The 18,348-nt window shown below is 54.7% G+C and overlaps 8 protein-coding genes across 8 annotated transcripts; 6 read left to right on the forward strand and 2 right to left on the reverse strand.

Moving 5' to 3' along the window:
• Positions 1-44: 44 nt before the first annotated feature.
• On the forward strand, positions 45-951 carry GCG54_00013416 (uncharacterized protein; the record flags this gene model as incomplete). Its single annotated transcript, XM_045413269.1, has 2 exons — positions 45-713; positions 745-951. The coding sequence occupies 2 exons, from the start codon at positions 45-47 to the stop codon at positions 949-951; spliced, it is 876 nt and encodes a 291-aa protein (XP_045262465.1).
• A 174-nt stretch (positions 952-1,125) lies between these two features.
• On the forward strand, positions 1,126-1,967 carry GCG54_00013417 (uncharacterized protein; the record flags this gene model as incomplete). Its single annotated transcript, XM_045413270.1, is given in 2 exon segments — positions 1,126-1,759; positions 1,777-1,967. The coding sequence occupies 2 exon segments, from the start codon at positions 1,126-1,128 to the stop codon at positions 1,965-1,967; spliced, it is 825 nt and encodes a 274-aa protein (XP_045262466.1).
• Positions 1,968-1,988: 21 nt separating this feature from the next.
• On the forward strand, positions 1,989-2,255 carry GCG54_00013418 (uncharacterized protein; the record flags this gene model as incomplete). The annotated part of the gene is made up of 2 exons (XM_045413271.1): positions 1,989-2,097; positions 2,137-2,255. The coding sequence occupies 2 exons, from the start codon at positions 1,989-1,991 to the stop codon at positions 2,253-2,255; spliced, it is 228 nt and encodes a 75-aa protein (XP_045262467.1).
• Positions 2,256-3,755: 1,500 nt separating this feature from the next.
• Positions 3,756-5,348, forward strand: GCG54_00013419 (uncharacterized protein; the record flags this gene model as incomplete). Its single annotated transcript, XM_045413272.1, has 1 exon — positions 3,756-5,348. One exon carries the CDS (start codon positions 3,756-3,758, stop codon positions 5,346-5,348), a length of 1,593 nt encoding a protein of 530 aa, XP_045262468.1.
• Positions 5,349-5,778: 430 nt separating this feature from the next.
• On the reverse strand, positions 5,779-10,033 carry GCG54_00013420 (DNA replication licensing factor mcm6; the record flags this gene model as incomplete). Its single annotated transcript, XM_045413273.1, has 5 exons — positions 5,779-5,910; positions 5,969-8,390; positions 8,456-8,753; positions 9,539-9,832; positions 9,892-10,033. 5 exons carry the CDS (start codon positions 10,031-10,033, stop codon positions 5,779-5,781), a joined length of 3,288 nt encoding a protein of 1,095 aa, XP_045262469.1.
• Positions 10,034-13,084: 3,051 nt separating this feature from the next.
• On the forward strand, positions 13,085-14,713 carry GCG54_00013421 (Tuberculostearic acid methyltransferase UfaA1; the record flags this gene model as incomplete). The annotated part of the gene is made up of 4 exons (XM_045413274.1): positions 13,085-13,495; positions 13,575-14,239; positions 14,295-14,550; positions 14,603-14,713. 4 exons carry the CDS (start codon positions 13,085-13,087, stop codon positions 14,711-14,713), a joined length of 1,443 nt encoding a protein of 480 aa, XP_045262470.1.
• A 146-nt stretch (positions 14,714-14,859) lies between these two features.
• GCG54_00013422 (RNA exonuclease 4) lies at positions 14,860-15,858 on the reverse strand (the record flags this gene model as incomplete). Its single annotated transcript, XM_045413275.1, has 1 exon — positions 14,860-15,858. The coding sequence occupies one exon, from the start codon at positions 15,856-15,858 to the stop codon at positions 14,860-14,862; it is 999 nt and encodes a 332-aa protein (XP_045262471.1).
• A 379-nt stretch (positions 15,859-16,237) lies between these two features.
• On the forward strand, positions 16,238-17,815 carry GCG54_00013423 (Histone acetyltransferase esa-1; the record flags this gene model as incomplete). The annotated part of the gene is made up of 2 exons (XM_045413276.1): positions 16,238-16,323; positions 16,396-17,815. The coding sequence occupies 2 exons, from the start codon at positions 16,238-16,240 to the stop codon at positions 17,813-17,815; spliced, it is 1,506 nt and encodes a 501-aa protein (XP_045262472.1).
• Between the last annotated feature and the right edge of the window lie 533 nt (positions 17,816-18,348).

Consider the following 18,348-nt stretch of genomic DNA (forward strand, 5'->3'; position numbering starts at 1 on the left):
ACAGATTCATCATTGGCTACCGGCTTCAGCTGCATTTCACCGCAATGCATTCTGTTTACCGAAACCTGCCCCGAGGGCACATTCGGCTCCTGACCGTTCACCCAGGCAATGAAACAACCGCTCTCTCTGGCACACTTCATTCAACACCACTAGAAGAAGCGCCCCAATTTGAAGCAGTTTCTTATGCTTGGGGCACCGGTAGCTTTACGGAAACTTTGAACATCATCTCCAACCCCGGCACAGTGTTCACCTCGGGTGAACACGAAGTTTCTGGCGCCGGGCATATCACTCGCAACGTTACATCCCTGTTACGCTGTCTTCGCCGCAGGTCCGAGACTCGGATTCTTTGGATTGACGCCATCTGTATCAATCAAGCTAGTATCTCGGAGAGAAACGATCAAGTGCAGCAGAGGCGAAAAATCTATTCTCGCGCCCGAGTAGTTGTCATCTGGTTGGGACCGGCAATCGAAGGCGATGGAAGTGGTCAGGCAATTGCATTTCTGAACCAGATGGGTCAAAACCAACAACGCCGCAACAATACCATATCAGACGGCTTGGTCCAAGATGACGACAGCGCTTTCAGCCAAGATTACCAGGACGGTTCTGAGTCCACTAAGGTCATTTCTTCGACTCATCTCCTGACTGCGCGTGCGATCACCCCTCAAGATCTGCCCAGTCCTGGTAGAATGCTACTTTCATTGATGACTACCTACGTTCAGAGACTGGGTTCAATTATTGAGCAAGTACATCAAAACCAAGAGCTCTGAAAACTATAATTACTACGTCAACGTCAAAGTTTGGAACCTGTGGGGGCTTCAGAGACAAAGTCTGGCACGTGGCGAGACGGCTCGCCGGGCTCGGCTCGCAATGGCCTTTTTAGTTGACATTAAAGTCGACGAAGAGATCAGTCATGTCACTCTTGGAGCTCCAGGATGTTGTTACGATAGCTAAATGTTGCGGTTCCACGGGGAGAAACCTCAAGATGACTGGGCTGCTGTCGACGAGCTCATCCACCGCGATTGGTGGAGCCGCACCTGGGCTGTCCAAGAAGTCTGGAGCGCGGACGGGAGGGCGGGTCTTCAATGCGGGCAGCAAACCCTTCGGTGGGAGATTTTTTAGAACGCCATGAAAAATAACGACCACTGGGATGACATGGGCCTGTTGATAAAGGGTGAACGTGCCGGGCGGTGGGGGCAACTTCAGAGACGCTATGGGCTCGCTCTTCATCTATGCAAGATGAGACTGCTGGACGGCAAGCTTTCCGATCTGTTGTGGAACACATGGGACCGAGAAGCAAAAGACCGCAGGGATAAAGTATTTGCTGTCTTGGGTCTTGTCGGCAAAAACAAGGGCTTGTTGTTGAAGCCCGATTATTCAAAATCCGTCAGACAGGTATTCTGCGAGACGGCTCGAGATGTGATTCGCATGGAGGACAAACTCGACATTCTTTTGGCCGCGAATGGAACCAGAAACGATGTCGATGGTGTCCAGCTGCCGTCCTGGGTTCCAGACTGGCGGAAAGAAGCGCACGAGGCTAGACCGGTTATGTTCGTTAACCGCGCGCGTCTGATCTCTCCATTTTTCGGCAGCGCCATGGAAGTCAGACAGGTGTTTGGGCATGGCTATGCCGCTTGCGCCGACGAGAAGCCAGTAGTTGGTTTGCTGACGATCTTGACACTCTGCATACTTATGCTATATTCGTTGACGAGGCCAGCAGTTCGTGTGGCACTGCTTAGGGACCTGGCCCAATCGAGCCTTGGTCAATTCGCGATGAAGCTTACTTCCTAGCTCATTATGCTCTCGCAAGCAGCAAAAGCCGTCCAAGGAGTGACTTGCCACACATCGTTGACATGACATTGTGGGCCGATAGCACTACTTCCGACGCCATACAAAACTTGATGCCGCTGCGGCAATTCTTCGTCACGAAGTATGCCAGATACATATGCATTGGTCCGGCTGCGCTGTGACTAGGCGACAAGGTCTTCATCATGGCTGGTTGCAACTTTCCAACTACTCTGAGCGAGAAAGTGAGCAGCTACGGAAGGGCCACAGGAATATTCGAGCTTGTGGGGGAAGCCTATGGTGCGTTCTCCAGCGGTGAGTTGACAAAGAAGGTTTGGAAGCTAATGCGTGCAGTTCATGGAATCATGGCCGGGGAAGCGATTTCGAAGATCAGGGAAACATCCTGGTGGGAAGATTTTCTCGACTTCCTCCCTCTGAAGCAAGTGAGATGGCGCGAAATTATGATGAAGTAGAGACCACTCCTTCCGTCGTAAGCTCGCCCAACATAGGTATATTAATTCGGGAATGATGTAGGTGGAAATCTTATATCGAGCGCTTACGAACCCTTAGAACCCTTGGGACACGTCACTCAGGAATGTAGGTGCAAGAATGAAACTAAATCGCCAGGAAAGTTATGGGACAGGCAGCGACATGGATGTGCCGCTCCAGCCTTGTCTTGGTTGACAAAAGGAGAGCTGGTTTGCAGTCACCATTCCAAAATGGGGCTATCTATATCCTGGCCTGTGTCTTAACCCCCTTTTCAGTGCATCTGTGCTTACGGTGGCACTGATCTATCTTGTTCTATTCGATACAAATTGTCTGGTCTAAATGATAATTGATCAACACGCACCAATGCAGTGTTTGCTTGTCTGCAACCTCGTGAATGTACCAAATAGGCACCTCTTGATTAGTCAAAAGGGAAGCGTTTGGTCCCTGTTCATGTTACACAGAGACCAGGACGGATTTGCCAGGTAGGCTTCCCCTTTTCCTATAAAACTGCCTGTAGGCCGAAATAATAAGCCAGCCTCGCAGCGCTCACATTCGAATGTTCCACGCGAACTTATGCGACTACAGACCCGTATCTTTGCATCAAAAGCTCATCTGTAGTATTCATTACGCTCGGACACACAGCAACCGAAGTTCGCAGCCGGCTCAAGCAGCCGTACTTCTAGCAATGGCCAATCCCAACACCAACCACACAGCCAGACGAATGAATCAGAGTCGACCAAGTAAGACCTTGCGTTCCATCACGAAGCACAATGATGATTGTGTATCTCCCGTTGGATTATTTTGTAATTCGTGTCAGTCTTGATATTAATTCTCCTGTGCCAGGGCTAGATAGAAGTTTCACAGTCAGGAGGTTGTCCAAAGTACTCTGAAGTCATGCAGCTTAAGCAGAATGAATTATACCGGTGACGGGTTGTTCGAACGACATGACTATTGACCAAGACGGCTTAGGCTTTGGACAACTAGGAGGGACGTCAATGACTGATAGAGATAGAAAGGTGAGGCAAAGCACAGCTATTCTATCAGTTGCAAGAAACGGAAAGCTTCAATCAAGGAAGGTATCATAAAACATAAAACTGCAAGCCAAATAGAGATGCTTGTGTACCATATGTCGCAGCTGATACAAGGCAGATTCGGGTAAGGTAAGCTCAACGAACTGAAGCCATTCACATCCAGCTCTCTGAGCAAGATTCTCTTGACAAATTTGGGAGCACTTACATGTGCCGACTAATCACGGGCACCATGTATGTAGGTATCGCGCTGAAACAAGTCCGATACATGCATAAGGTCAAAGCTCTATCGATAAGCGGATAACGTCGCGATCGCGCCGCACTGAGGATTCACCTGCCGCCTCAGCACGCCCCCTGTCGGATTCATTGGACAACCTCCTCCTAGACAAACGCCATAAAACACACGGCTATGCTGGCAATGGACAGCCCACCAAGCCAGAAAGCCCAACCGTCGTGATGCTGAGCGGCACGTGTTTCCGGCTGTCCCTAGTGGTCGCCGTTTTCCTGATCGCCGCGATATTCCTCGTCCCCCAGCTCCCCCACGTCGGCTACAATCCTCCCACCCCGGTGAACAACCATGCGCCAACAGCGCCGGCCAAAGACGCCGCCAACAACGCGAACAAGGGCGGTAACGATGTTGCTGCCACGATCTCCTCGACCGCTGCCGCCGTGACGGCATCGTCTGCGCCCTCGAAACCAGTAACACCGGCATCCGACCCGGCCAAAGATGCGCAACCAACATCCAAGACGCCGTCGAAGCTCGAAGCCGGCCAGACGCTTTCCCCCTTCCACTTGACCTCCCCGTCCGGCCGCTACTCCCTCCGCCTCCTCGACAGCGGCGCCCTCTCCCTCACCGACACCAAGACCGAGGCCGAGCTCTTCACCTCCGACACCGAATACCACTGGCCCGTCTCGTGGCAGGTCGAGCTCACCCAGGAGGGCGTCCTGATGCTCTCCTGGTCCAACTCGACGGCCGCCCCCTACGGCGCCACCCCGTGGATCTCCAACCTTCTCCCCGACTGCGCCTCCGTCGACTCCAGCGACGGCGCCGAAAAGCCCGTCCTCGAGCTGCTCGACAGCGGCAAGCTGCACATCCGCGCCGGCTCCAAGACCACCTGCACCCTCCACCGCGCCGCCGACGACATGGGCCGCGCCGCCATCGTCTACACCGGCTTCCTGCGCACCTACCTCCAGACCTGCAAGGCGCAGAACGACAAGCTCGTCAAGACCTGGACCGGCTCCGGCGGCGTCGACGTCCACGTCTTCACCTACGACACGGACGTCTACGACGCCGCCGGCGACAAGGACACCTCCGACGAGGCGACCATCGGCAAGAACCTCCGCGCCTGCTTCGGTGACGCCCTCAAGACCGTCGTCGTCAAGAAGCTCGACGACGTCAAGGAGAAGGCCGTCGACCCGCCCGACGTCCTCGTCAAGGCCTGCGGCGCCGACAAGCTCAACCACCAGCTGAGCCAGTGGAAGGCGCTCTACCTCGCCGCGCAGCAGGTCCAGCGCTACATGGTCGAGAAGGGCGTCTCGTACGACTACATATACAAGGGCCGCCTCGACCTGCAGTTCTGGGGCGACGGTTCCCCCGCACTGTCATCGCTAAAAGTGCCCGACAACGGCATCCTCGCCCCACGCGTCGCGCTCGACTGGACCTGGTACTCGATGCTGCACGACGGCGAGCTGCGCGCCGGCGTCACCGACATCACGGCCTTCGGCCGCCCCAACGCCATGTTCACGTACCTGTCCCTCTACCGCGAGTTCGTCAACCTGCGCACCGTCGAGAAGGATGGCGGCCGGTGGAAGGCGTTCAACACGCACTCGCGGGAGAAGACGTTTAGCGGGCAGGAGCCGTGTACGCCCGAGGGCATCCTGGCGTACTGGCTCAAGATCAACGGGATCGCCGTCAAGACGGAGTGGCGGTTCCAGATGGGCCTGTTGCGGAAGAACGGGGAGGTCATTTTTACCTGTCCCGAAGGCCGAGGGTGGCTGTGTCCTAACTTCATCCCGAACGTGAACCAGGATGGCACGTTCTCGTCGTAGGCGTGCATGATAGGAAAGAATGATGATGAAAATGGTTTCACAAGAATACCCGGTGACATTGCAGGCGATGAATGCCCAGAGAATGATTTGACGAGCGTTTGCTTTTGCTATTGCGATTCAAGAATAGTCATGCTAAAGTATGCTGGAACCATGGCAGTCGAAAAATGGAAAATCCATTGGTAACATTGAAGTGCTGCATGACCACACGTCTTGCTAATCTCGGCTCTCTGCTTTATATGCATATCCTCTTCAGTAACGCAGAATGTCCTCCAACGCCACAACTCCCAGGCGGTATCAACACATACCCAACCGTCCCAACTGCTCTAGGCTCAGAAAGGCCAAAATGCTGCAGACATTACTTTTCTCATGATGCATTCAACTATCCTCCATTTTGCTTCAAAATCAACCAACGCCAGGGAGAGACATCCATTCAAATCTCCTCGACAGCGGCGTTGGGGTGGACAACGTAGACAATCTTCGCCGCAGCAGCAGATGCGCCTTCGCCAGCGTTGCCATCTTCGTCCATCAAGCCTTCGCCGCGGATGGCCATGAGGAAGTTGTTCTACGACCTGAATTAGCATCTGTTCAACGAATCGTATGAGTGGTGGACAACTGCTTACCTTCACCATCTTCTTGAGCACCATGTTGGCCAGCGTCTTCTCCTGGTGGTAATCCTCCTCGCCCTGGAGCTCGTCCTCCTTCTGCTCAAGGTACCATTCGACAAGCTGCTCGCCCTCAACACCCTCACCACCTTCGTTCTCATCCTCGACGACATGCTGCAGAAACAGGTTGACCATGCTGACGTACTTCTCGTACGTGATGGTCTGCTTAGGTCGAGCGGGCGCGGCCTCGTCGACAACCATGGCAGTGTCATCCTCGACGGGCTGACCAGCGGCCTCGGATGCCGCGCGACGCAGGGTAGCGCTGTCCTCGGGCTCTTCATCATCAACCTCGACATCATCGTGCTCGACAGAAATGATACTTTGCCTGAGAAGGTTGAACGCCTCGTTGACCATCGGGGGTGAGATTTCCTCGACACAGTTGGTCTTGGCGATGGCCTCGGACAGACGAATCATACTCTCGAGCTGACGGACGGTGATACGATACGAGTTCTTGCCGATTCCGCCCTGCGCGTCGTCGGCGCGGAGCTCCTTGTACCTTTCGACGAGAACCTCCTTGGCCTCGGCGGTGAACTCCGGACGGAATGTGCGCGCGAAACGGATGTATCTTTGGAGTTGCTCGGTGCTGAATTCGGGCTCGATGGCCTCATCACGGAGCTGGTGAAGCCCGACAATGTGCTCCGCAAGGTGGCGGTCGACGGAGTCATTGCACTCGTCGAGAACAACAAAGAACAAATCGAAACGGGACATGATCGGGGCGCTCATGTTGATGTTGGCGCGGAGAGTGGTCTTGCGGTTGTAGCGACCACCTACGGGGTTGGCAGCGGCGAGAATAGAGGTGCGGGCGTTGAGGGTGGCTTGAATGCCTGCCTTGGCGATAGAGATGGTCTGCTGTTCCATAGCTTCGTGGATGGCAACTTGATCGGCAATATCCATCTTGTCGAACTCATCGATGGCACAAATTCCGTTGTCTGCCAGCATAAGAGCACCAGCCTCGATGGTGAAGTCACCTGTCTCCTCATCCTTGACGACAGCAGCCGTCAAACCGGCAGCGGAAGAAGCCTTACCACTTGTGTAGACAGCGCGAGGCGCAAAAGAACAGATGTACTTCAGGAACTGAGACTTGGAGGTAGACGGGTCACCAACGATGCAGATGTTGATGTCACCTCTCAGTTCCATGCCTTCAGCAGTGGTCTTGTGCACACCAGACATGAGCTGTAGAAGCAAGCCCTTCTTGACGACTTCGTGACCATAGACTGTGGGCGCCATTGATTGCACCAGGCGGGAGTAAATGTGATCGCTGTGCACCATTGTACGCAGCTCGTTGATCTCGGACTCATTCATGGAAGCGAGAACAGCCGCCTGAGCAGCCTCCACTGACTCGGCAGTCTCGTCGGACTTCCCTGAGGTCAACGAGCTAATGACGTCTTGAACCTGGCCGCTGGCGGACTGACCAGATGATGAGGTATCTGGGACGACCATGCACGCCAGGAAGGCCATGCGGTAGGAAAGGTCGCGCACACCAAGAGCCTTCAGACCAGTCACACCAGAACCCCCAACGTCGGCAGGCTTGTCATCTCTGATTGCAGTTGGCTTCAAGCCCGGCAGGCCAAGCTGGCTGACGTCTGGCACGACGATGAGCGCACCCGTGAAGATGCACTTCTCACCGGCCTTGGCCCGGTCAACAATCTCACCACGCAGAATGACGTCCATCGTACGAGGCATGCTTCCCGTGGGGATCTCAGAGCTGTTCTCCTGAATGCGCACCTTCTGCCAGTCGACAAATGTGCTGTGCCTAATGTCCAATCGCCATGCTTGGCGGTTCTGGCATGTTGAGTTGGGGCATTGCGTGGGCTCCGTGTATCTGAAGGTCTGCTCGACATTTGGCACAACCGATCTGCACGCCTCGCAGACAAAGGTTGCGAGCGACAACTCAGGACGAACCTCGGATGTTCGCGTGACCGTACCGGAGATGGACAGAAGTTGGCCGATATTCGTCGCTCTGAGACTGCGCACTCTCGAGATAAGGGGCATATTGTAGAAAGCGATATTGAAAAGCTTGTCCGTCTGCTGGTTGGTCGTCTTGGATCCCATTTCCGACTGGCTAGCGGAGCCCATGTTGCTGGCGGCAGAGGTGGCTTGGTTACTTGAGGAGGTTGGCTGCCTGTGCTCCTTGAAGTATTGCGGTTCGTACTTGGCGATCATGTTGTGTAAAGCAGCGGTGAGGAATGGGAGGAAGCGGTAGTATCCACGGAGGACACCGTCGGCCAATTCTCCTTTATTCCAGGACTCCAGGTGCTTCCAGTCAACGTAGAAGGTAGAGAGCTGGAGCGCCCGCATGCCGTGGATCTGGGCGACATAGTATTTGTCCGTGGTGACGGCGCTGGACGTTGGGGCAGAGGAGGTGAAGTCCTCAACAAATCTGCCAGGCGTATCGTCAGGTATGCTCTTGAGAAAAGCCTCAAAGCTGGAAGAAGTGGTACTCACTGCTCGATGAACTCTTCAAAGTGCTCCTGGACCAGTAGGCCAATCCTGTCTTCGACCTTGGGAACGTTTGAGGCGTCCTGTATCCTTGAGCCGCGTGGGACCTGGTCGTCAGCGAAGCCCTCGGCCTCGTCGTCGCTGGGAGCGCCCATGCTCTCGGAAGGGGGCACTCGTGGCCTGCCGGCAGAGGAGCTGGGCATGAACTGGCGTCTAGGGGTACCCGCCGCGCGGGACGGGGCGTCCGACATCAAGAAGCCGGCATCGCTTGAAGCAGCCATTGTTGTTGTTCTTGGTGTTGCGCCTGCTCAGTATGTAGTCGTCTGTTCGGGTATGATGCAGCAGCGCTGGCGGTGGGGGGATGAAGGCGGTGATGCGGGATGGTGATTTTTGGGGGAGGTGTGATTTTGGGTGGTGGGATGCGATGGATCCTTTTTCGCAGTTGGAGACGGCAGAATTGGCCAGGGGCTTAATTGATTTTGACGCGAGAGGGGCACAAGTCGCGTAGGGACGCGTTGCTGCTCAGGGGTGTCGCGACGGCGTATATTGAGTACATTGACGCTAGTCTCTTTCGGGTTAATTGTTAGTGCACATTGGTGAGCAGCACCTCGATGCTGGGTGGCCGGGTCACTGATGTTGAGCAAGCACATCCGCCCAGCGTAGTGGATTGTTGCTTTGCATTTTTGTCCACTGGAAATAACAATGATGTTGATGATTTGTGAAATATGTGGTATTCTTGTTTGTCTGCCAAAACACGGCCCCTTCCTTTCCTAACGCCTGAACAATGCAATTATGCGGCCATCTTCTGCTTAAGCAACGTGCCTAGCCAACGAGCTCAATCTAGCCGCCATACTCTCTTGGACAGCAGCGCAGAGGGCAGCAGATTTATTTAATCAAGGTTTAGTCCCCCGTGACTGCCTATCCGGACTCTCTTGATCACTTCCGTGGAGGGGGCTTCTGAGATGAAGATTCCCCAGCAAATATGCGCCACCATCTCCCTATGCGCCGTTCTTGTTGTCTGGTGACGAATACGAGTGTATCTGTATCATCAACATTAGCCAAACGAAATCAACATCGAAACCGAGTCACCACCAACCTGGTCCGCCACCGTGAGCCACTCCTCGATACTCCTGACGTACGGATCCGACGCAGCCTCGGCGCTGGCCTCGTGTCCCCAGATGACCATCTCGTCAAACTCGGCCTTGACGTCCATGGCACCCACTTCTACTAGCGGCTCCTCCTCTTCAACCTCTTCCTCGACTTCGGACTGCCTGTTCTCGACCTTGTCGCTCTTCTCCATCACCACTCCTCTGTACTGCCCAGGCAGCTTGACAGTCGTTCCGTGGAGTTTCCTGCCGCGAAAGTATGCTACATTCTTTCCATCTGTGATGAAGAGTCAGGGTGATGCCACGCGTCAGAGGGAGAACGGGAGATGTGCGAACCATCTGTCTTGGTGGGTTTCCAAAAGGAGGACTCAACCTCGCCAATCGGGCCATCGTGATGGATTCGACAAGGCAGCAGGTTAGCCACTGCCTTGCTCTTGCTAGAGTCGCCGGACTGGATAGAGAGGATTGGTTGCGACATGTTGCCTTCGTATCTGAATTGACATCAGGGGGTGAGAGTTGCAGACTTGCGATTCTTTGGGCCGAGTATCACACGACGCGTCTTTTCCGAAAGAGACGCGAATTGAATTCAATTAAAGCCGATAAGGCGTCTCGATAAGCTTATCGGTATCGATAAGACAGGTCTTGGCTTCAGAAGAGAGGGTGTGGTGCACGGTGCACGAGCCCCCCCTCCAAGACCTTTCCTCCCGCTGTTTCAGTGGCTTCGGGCCAGGCCAGCCGCAAGGATTGTACTGTATGTACACTGTATGTACCCGACCACATCATGACGGCACGACAGTTTTCCTCGTCGAAACTGCCCTGCCTATGCGTACACGCTTCGTTCACTGGCGGGCATCTTCTAGGAGTGTGGCAGATGGGGAAGCTACAGGCACACTTTGAGTCAGGCTGCGCGCTCTGGCTGGGCTGAAGAGGCTGGGTGATGTTACAAGGCGTGCTGCTGCTGAGAGACATGCATCCTGCTAGTTGACTCTTGACACCAGAACTTGTCCAATCCTCGGCCAACACCCAGCCTCCTTCGAGACCCGAATGCCTCGTCTTGCATCTTTAGCCGTTACCACAGGGATCGTTTCCCATGGCCCAGGGAACAAGGCACACAAGCCTTAAGACGGTCGGTCCCACGGGCGGGTTAGGTGTCTTGAGACAAGTACGTGGTCAATTTGGTTACATACCCAAGTTGCTGCAAGACCGGATGTTAAAACACCCAGAAGTTCCGCCCCAGGCCCCCCAGCCACGTTCACACTTTTCTCGTAATGATTCCATCCCTTTTCTTTATTCCTTACAAAAATCCAATCTTCTCAGACGTACAACTCAATGCCCATCTGACCTCTGACTTTTTTCCCTCCTCGGAATACGAAGTTCGGAGTCGAGTCCTGCGCGAAATCTCAGCCATGCAATTGGCGGCGGCGGTGGAGAGGTCCAAAGTCTTGATGTCATTGACATGAGAACAACCCCTGCCGGATTTCCAGAAGCACACAAAATGCTCCGCAGACCCTGTGCTTCCCCCTCCTCGGCGTTCACCATCTACGGGGACCAGCCCCAAATCGGGTTCCACGCCTCGTCTAATTCGTTGTAGCTCGCCTCTCTCTCACGGCGACGAGTCGACAGCTCCCGCAGAGCCGGTCATCGACCGTTTCTCTGCTGGATCGGAGCTCGCACCGACGGACGGACTTTTGTTCAAAGATGGGAAACTGGTGTCAAAGGAAAATCGTTGACGGCTCGACTGGCATTTCACTCCAAAGTACCTCACCCAGTTGGCAGGCGGACTAACCCAAGGCGAATGAATGTACGACTAATCCCCCAGCCAGCCGTCCTCGCCGTAGAAACGAATGCTGCCGCGTCGCAGGCCCTGCCGGGATCTGCCAAGTGCTGCCACTGCATCAATGCAGATATCCTCACTTGCTCAGCAGAGAAACCCCAATTGCTTTTCTTTGCTCGTGAAAGCGCATTGTCCCAGTCCCTGAAAATGCGCCCATGTAGAGACGAAAGGCAACGCGCAATCGAGGTCAGCGCGCTTGATGCAAAATAAGCATCTTCATCCGATGGCCGATGGGCTCCTGAATCGTCAAGCCTGCCCTAGGCTAGGCTCCGTTTTGTTTCGTCCGCCTGCCCCTCTGCCAGCCGGGGACAGGCAGCGTTCGACGGCTTCTCGAAACCTGCAGCTCGTGCTTCCATCACTGACACTAGCAGCAGTTCGATGGCTGAACGTGGCTCCGGCCGGACGCTCCGGGCGGCGCACTGGCCGGTCTAGTGTCCATGGAGGCTACTAGGTGGTGGTGGTGGTGGTCCAGGACTTCGTTCCGTGGGATGGATGTAGGTACTTTGGGCAATGTAATGGTTCTTGACACGAGCAGCGAATGAGCTTGCTCAAAGCCAAAGGTAAACTCCGATGGAAGCGCACATGCGTTCGTTGCCATGCGCTCGGCTCGCCATGTCTCCGTTGGTACCAATTGACATCATGCCGTCTTAGCCCTGCCCTAAGAAGAAATGTTGAGAGTTTGAAGCTGCTGCTACTCTACGAAATCACCCTTCTTCTCTGTTGCGGTTCTAAATGACACGCAGCGACCACTCTTGAAGAGTCAACCAAACCACACCAGACGATCGGTGCCTTATTGCGTCTGGATACATGTGTCTGAAGAATCTGTACAAGGATACATCTCAGGTTCAAGCCAATGCCGTGATCGTCACCCATAACGTCCATCGACGTCCTCAATGAAACAAGCGATGGCCAAGGCCTCTGCCCCTCCCGAGAGATTCCCGTCTGAGCTACCCCTGCCGCACCCACCATCCCACTCATGCTCATCCCAGTCGGGACCCTCTCCCGCCCACATTTTTGGCCCTCGGGCTTGCGACGGTACCGATGGGCGAGACAAGAAGCACGCGCTCGTTGCATCCGTGACGAGAGAGAAAGGGCAACAAGAGCATATGCCGGTGGCCCTTTTTTCTCTCCTGTTCTCTTCTAGCTAGAGTGAACACCTATGCGCCGCGGGGCTGGCTCCTCTAACCACCCCTCCCAACCGTTGTCGCCCCCCAGAAGAAATGCTGTGTGGTGACATAGTGTAGGAATAAATTGATCGTCCCGCCCTGCCTCGTGGTCTCAGATGTGAACACCACAACGTTCTGACCTTGCCTTTGCTGCTGCTACTACTTCTGCTACTTCTGCTGCTACTACTACCGTCCTGCCAATAGCTAAACCTTCCGCATTTCTCAACCCTCCCTCCCCCCTCCAATCCCAAATCCAGCCCCCCTCCATCACCGAGGAACCAAAACAAAGCAGATGCAAGATCCCAGATTTGTACCTTGAGAGCTTGCTTTAGGTTCCCTCGGCGTCCCGCCCAATCCAATTGACGGTAATTCGGTTCGTCCCCAAATCGTACCACCGACTTTTTGCGCTTTCCCGTCTTATACGTCAATCGGCCTTTTTTCTGTTTCCCCCGCGCTCCCTCAAGAAAGTTGGGGAGAGAGACATATAGAAACCAACTGAGTTTTTGCCTTTCCTCGACCGGAACCGATTATGCCTAAGCTGCCCTCTCTCGTCCCAGCGGCCGTAGCCCAGCCGCTGTCCCGCGGGACGGAGCTGGTGAGAGGTGCGGTCGGGAGCCTGACCTGGGGCCCGGCGCTGTCCGTAGCCAAGCCCGCCATCTTCTCCGTGTTCTCCAAGATTGAGCGCGGCACGCTGCTGCTGGTCGACGAGCCCGCCGAGTCGAGGCACGTCTTCGGCCAGAAGCTCGGCGCAAAGTACAACGAGAACCTCACCAACGGTGACCACCATGTCCCGCGCCGCGCCGACGCCGTGCCCCGCGTCGAGCTGGTCGTGAAGAGTGATGCCTTCTGGATGCGCCTGTTCCTGTTCGCCGACATGGGCTTCGCGGAGGCGTACATGCTTGGGGAGATCGAGTGTAAAGACTTGACCGCCTTCTTCCAGGTCAGTAAAAAGCACACCTGCGCGACATTTCATTCAATTGCCTGTCACAATGAGCTAATCGGTGAGCGGGCGCCAACAGCTGTTCATTGTCAATCGCGAAGAAATGGGCAACGGGACGACGTGGATCTCAAGCTTCTCCGCCGCGATCTCAAGCCTGGCCCGCACCACGAACACCCTTTCGAACGCGCTTCTCAACATCTCGGCGCATTACGACATCAGCAACGAAATGTTCGCCGCCTTCCTCTCGCCGGATATGACGTACTCATGCCCCATCTGGCAACCGCAAACCGACCCGAACGCGCCGGAAGAAAGCCTGGAGGCCGCGCAAATGACCAAGCTGCACCGCTTCATCGACGGCGCGCGCATAAAGGCTTCGGACCATGTGTTGGAGATCGGCACCGGTTGGGGCTCGTTCGCGATCGAGGCGGTGAAGACGACGGGGTGCCGCGTCACCAGTCTGACACTGTCCAAGGAACAACAGGCCCTCGCGGAGGAGCGCATCGCGGCGGCGGGCTTGAGCGGCCGAATCGAGGTGAGGCTGATGGACTACCGGGCGCTGGAAGTGCCAGAAAAGCCGTTTGACAAGATCGTGTCGATTGAGATGCTGGAAGCCGTCGGGCAGGAGTTTCTGGCGACGTATTTCGCGTGCATGGACAAGTTGCTGAAGAAGGACGGCGGCATCGCGGTCTTCCAGTGCATTACCATGCCAGAGGGCCGACATGAGGCGTACTCCAAGGGAGAAGAGTGAGTGACCGGCAAGGGCAGGGCTTGCCTAGAGCGCCGCGCTGACGAGCACTAGTTTCATCAACCATTACATCTTCCCCGGCGGGTACCTGCCATCCATCACCCAGCTGTTGAACCACATTACAAACGAGTCGAGGGGAACGCTCATCGTCGAGAAGGTCGAAAACATTGGTGGCCACTACTCAAAAACGCTGCGCCTGTGGAAGGAGGCGTTCCTGCAAAACTTTGACGAGAAGATCCGGCCAGCACTGAAGCTGGAACACGAGAACATGACCGAGGAAGAGATTGATGTATTTAGGAGGAAATGGGAGGTGAGAGAATGTACCATCTGGTCCTTCCTGGTCTATGCTAATGAGTTCTCAGTATTACTTCACATACTGCGAAGCCGGATTCCTGACGAAAACGCTCGGCGATGTGATAATAACGGTTGGCCGCGAGGGCGCTCTGGAATTGATGGAGGGTATTCCTCTGTAAAGGGATTATCTGAATTGAAGAGGCGGAATGCATGGCGTTGCGGCGATTGTGGTGAGCCCCCGAAGGCTCAGGTGGTGGTAATGATGAAGGACGTTCGGGGTCACGACTCCGACGCAGCAGAGATCGTAGGCGATTAGACTTGAAGCTCATTTCTTCTTTTTAGTCTTTTTTGAGTTTGGTTTCGGTTTTGACGATGCGTTCCCGGAGCCGGGGAAGCGATTCGCGTGATCGACGTCAAAGGCTTGTTTGTGTTTGCGGAAGAGCAGCATCGTTACCCTCGCGTCTTCAATACTCGAGTGGGCGCCGGTCTGGATGGTGACTTTTAGAATTTCCTCTGCCAATTTCCTGAGCGCTGGTTTCCTGCTGTTGGCGAACTTCTTGAAGCCTGGATGGTTGGAGGTGTCGCGGATATCCTTGATGGAGTGGCTGAGCTTGAGAGCGTCCAGGTCGTGCTTCACATCATGACCGACCAATATCCTGTCCTTAAGCAGTGCAGCGACCTGTGTCTGCACCTCGTTGAAATCTCGCGCGAATCTCATGTGCTTCGGCAGGATACCGCTCACAGCGCTCCGCCAGTCGGTGACCTTTTCTTGCGGCTTCACGTATGAGTCGTAAACTTGGCGGCCGTGAAAGTCGACGATGCTCACCCGAGCCAGTACAGACTCGTAGCCTCCTTGTCCGACGCCGACCATTTCGCAGTCCATACCGATGTACTTCCCAACGTCTAGTCCTTCTGTAAGACCAGCGTTGACCTTGTCTTTATCTGATGCAAGCATCGAGTTATTCTTCAGCCCCAGACCGTACGCCTCGGCCAGCGCTTCTGAAGAGACGTCATTGTCTGCAGCCCATAGTGCGAGGGAAGGTGTGGTCCTGAGCTTGGGGTCCAGGTCGACTTCAACCTTGGAACTTTGTGCAACACCCATCCGGTCGCCCTTCGGTATGGTGGGTTTCTGGATGCTCTTCTGGTTGGGTTTCTGAGCGGCTTTCGGGGCGGGCTTGTTCTCAGACTTGAGCTTCTGTTTTTTGGTTGGCTGCTGGGTTGAAGAGTCCGCCTTTCTCTTCACTGCCCCGGTAGTGGAAGAAGGAGGCGCGGCCTTGAGTTGAGCCTGAAGCTTCTTCCAATTTGATGACAGCTCAGGAGCCATGATATCGAGTAGGACGTAGATGTCTTTAATGCGAAGGCTCACAATTAGCCCGGCAAGACCAGAAATTGCCCTCGAGATGTTGTTATTGATTGCTGAGAAAGACTCCAGAATCAAGTGCCAACATCGGGTTGCTCGTTCGAGAATTGGCGAAAAATGAGAAGATGCAATTAACGGAGCGCGAAACGGCAGTGTGGAGCAGCGGGTCCCATTTACATGACAGGGGTTCGCGGCAATTTCTTCACCGCCTTTGATTTAATCGCGTTTTCTGCCACACCACCTTCCTCTTCCCGCTTCCACCACCATCTTTTGCGACGGAACGCAGGAAGCTCAGTCTGCGACGAAAATCATCAATCAACGGCCACAACCTCGAACATTCATCATGGCGGCACACGGCTCCAACGGCGAAGCCACCGTCGGCTCTGGAGAGCCCAGACAAAAGGGCAGGGCCACGCCAGAGACAATCAGGTACGTCATTTCTTCACCCCACCAGATTCCCCATCGGCCACTGGGCTTAATCGACTGACCCATGCACCACAGGATAGGATGCATTGCTATGGTCAACAAGGAGGGCGTCCCTCGCAGAGCCGAAATCCTTAGTATCAAAGAAACGAAGAGCGGACGTCAATTCTACTGCAACTTCGACAACTTCAACAAGCGTCTCGACGAGTGGGTGCCGACCTCCCGCATCGACTTTGACCAAGATGTCGAGTGGCCAAACCCGGACAAGGATAAGCCTAAGGATGCAAAGACTAAGAAGGGCACGGCGACGTCTAAGAAAGCGCAACCCGCCAAAAAGTCTCAGAAGAGACCCGCAAAGAGGGAACAATCTGCGCCATCCGAGGCCGCGACACCGCACCCATGGACCGAGTTCGTCGAATCGCAAAGCCAGAAGATGACCCCCACAGCCGAAGAAAGTCAGGCACAAACCCCCGCGACGGGTGAGGCGAGCGCGACACCAGCGGCTGTCGGTGACGAGATGGACATCGATGGAGACGACGGAGATCAGAAGGAGGACCTTGGTGGCTTCAGCCGCGAAAAAGAGATTGAGAAGCTTAGGACGCATGGTTCCATGACGCAGAACCCTGCCGAGATTTCGCGAATCCGAAATATCTCTAAAGTGCAATTTGGCAGGAATGACCTGTTCCCGTGGTACTTCTCACCGTACCCAGAGGTCTTCAACCAGGAGGACGTTATATACATTTGCGAGTTCTGCCTGGGCTACTACGGCGACGAAAAGGCATTTTCAAGACACCGGCGCAAATGCACCTTGCAGCATCCTCCTGGAAACGAAATCTACCGGGATGACTCTGTTTCGTTCTTTGAGATTGACGGCAGGCGGCAGCGGACATACTGCCGCAACCTGTGTCTACTGTCCAAGATGTTTCTGGATCACAAGACACTCTACTACGACGTGGACCCCTTTTTATTCTACGTCATGGCGAGTCGGGACGATAAAGGCTGCCATATTATCGGATACTTCTCAAAAGAAAAAGAGAGCGCAGACGGTTACAACGTTGCTTGTATTCTGACGTTGCCGCAGTACCAGCGGAAAGGCTACGGTCGCTTGCTCATTCAATTCTCATACGAATTATCCAAGATCGAGGGCAAGCTCGGCTCGCCAGAAAAGCCGCTCTCAGACTTGGGTTTGTTGAGTTATCGACAATACTGGGGTGAGAATATTCTTGATCTGCTGGTGGGATACAACGAGCGCGAGGAGAAGGCGACAATTGAAGCCATCTCGTCGCAGCTGGCCGTCATCCCCCAGGATGTGGAACACACTCTCCAGGCGCTTAAGATGCAGGTTTACCACAAGGGAGAGCACAAGATTGTGATTCCTGAAAAGCTCATCCAGCAGCGCGAGAGGCAGAAGGTGAAGCAGAAGCGTCTCATTGATCCTGGCAGGATTCAATGGAAGCCTCCGGTGTTCACTGCTTCTACAAGGACGTGGGGATGGTAAGACAGAAAAGTTGTCAAGGCTAGACAGACACAACTGTAGTATACTGTATTTCAGCAAACATGATACCCCCTGTTCTTTACTCATAACTCTTGGTCATCTTACAAGTTGAAGCGTGTCATGCCGGAATACCTAAGAGCTGGCGTGGTCTCATGGATACCATGCCACGCTTTGCAAAATATTATGGGGCGAGGACCGCCCGTTCCTGCGCTCAAAAAGGCATGTTAGCCGTTGGGGTGTTATCTCACCTCCGCAGTCGGAGCGTACCGCTTTGAACTTCACTTTGACATCAAACTCCTATGACATAAATAATCGCCTTGTCCTCCAAGCACCGAGTCAATCCGCTCCCGCACAACTCACAGAGACCTCCCGGAAAAGAGGTAATGAAGCGCAGCCTGTTCAAAGCCCCAAAACGTTGTGTTCAGATACCTCACCACCGGCCCCTCACCCACGTCGCTCGCCCCTCCCGCGCCGAAACCCACATCCGTACCCGCTCCGCGGCCTATCCCGATCCTATCCGCGTCTCAGTGCATCGC

This window comes from Colletotrichum gloeosporioides (assembly GCF_011800055.1).
Source record: "Colletotrichum gloeosporioides strain Lc1 chromosome Unknown consensus_55, whole genome shotgun sequence".
Classification (NCBI taxonomy): Eukaryota; Fungi; Ascomycota; class Sordariomycetes; order Glomerellales; family Glomerellaceae; genus Colletotrichum; species Colletotrichum gloeosporioides.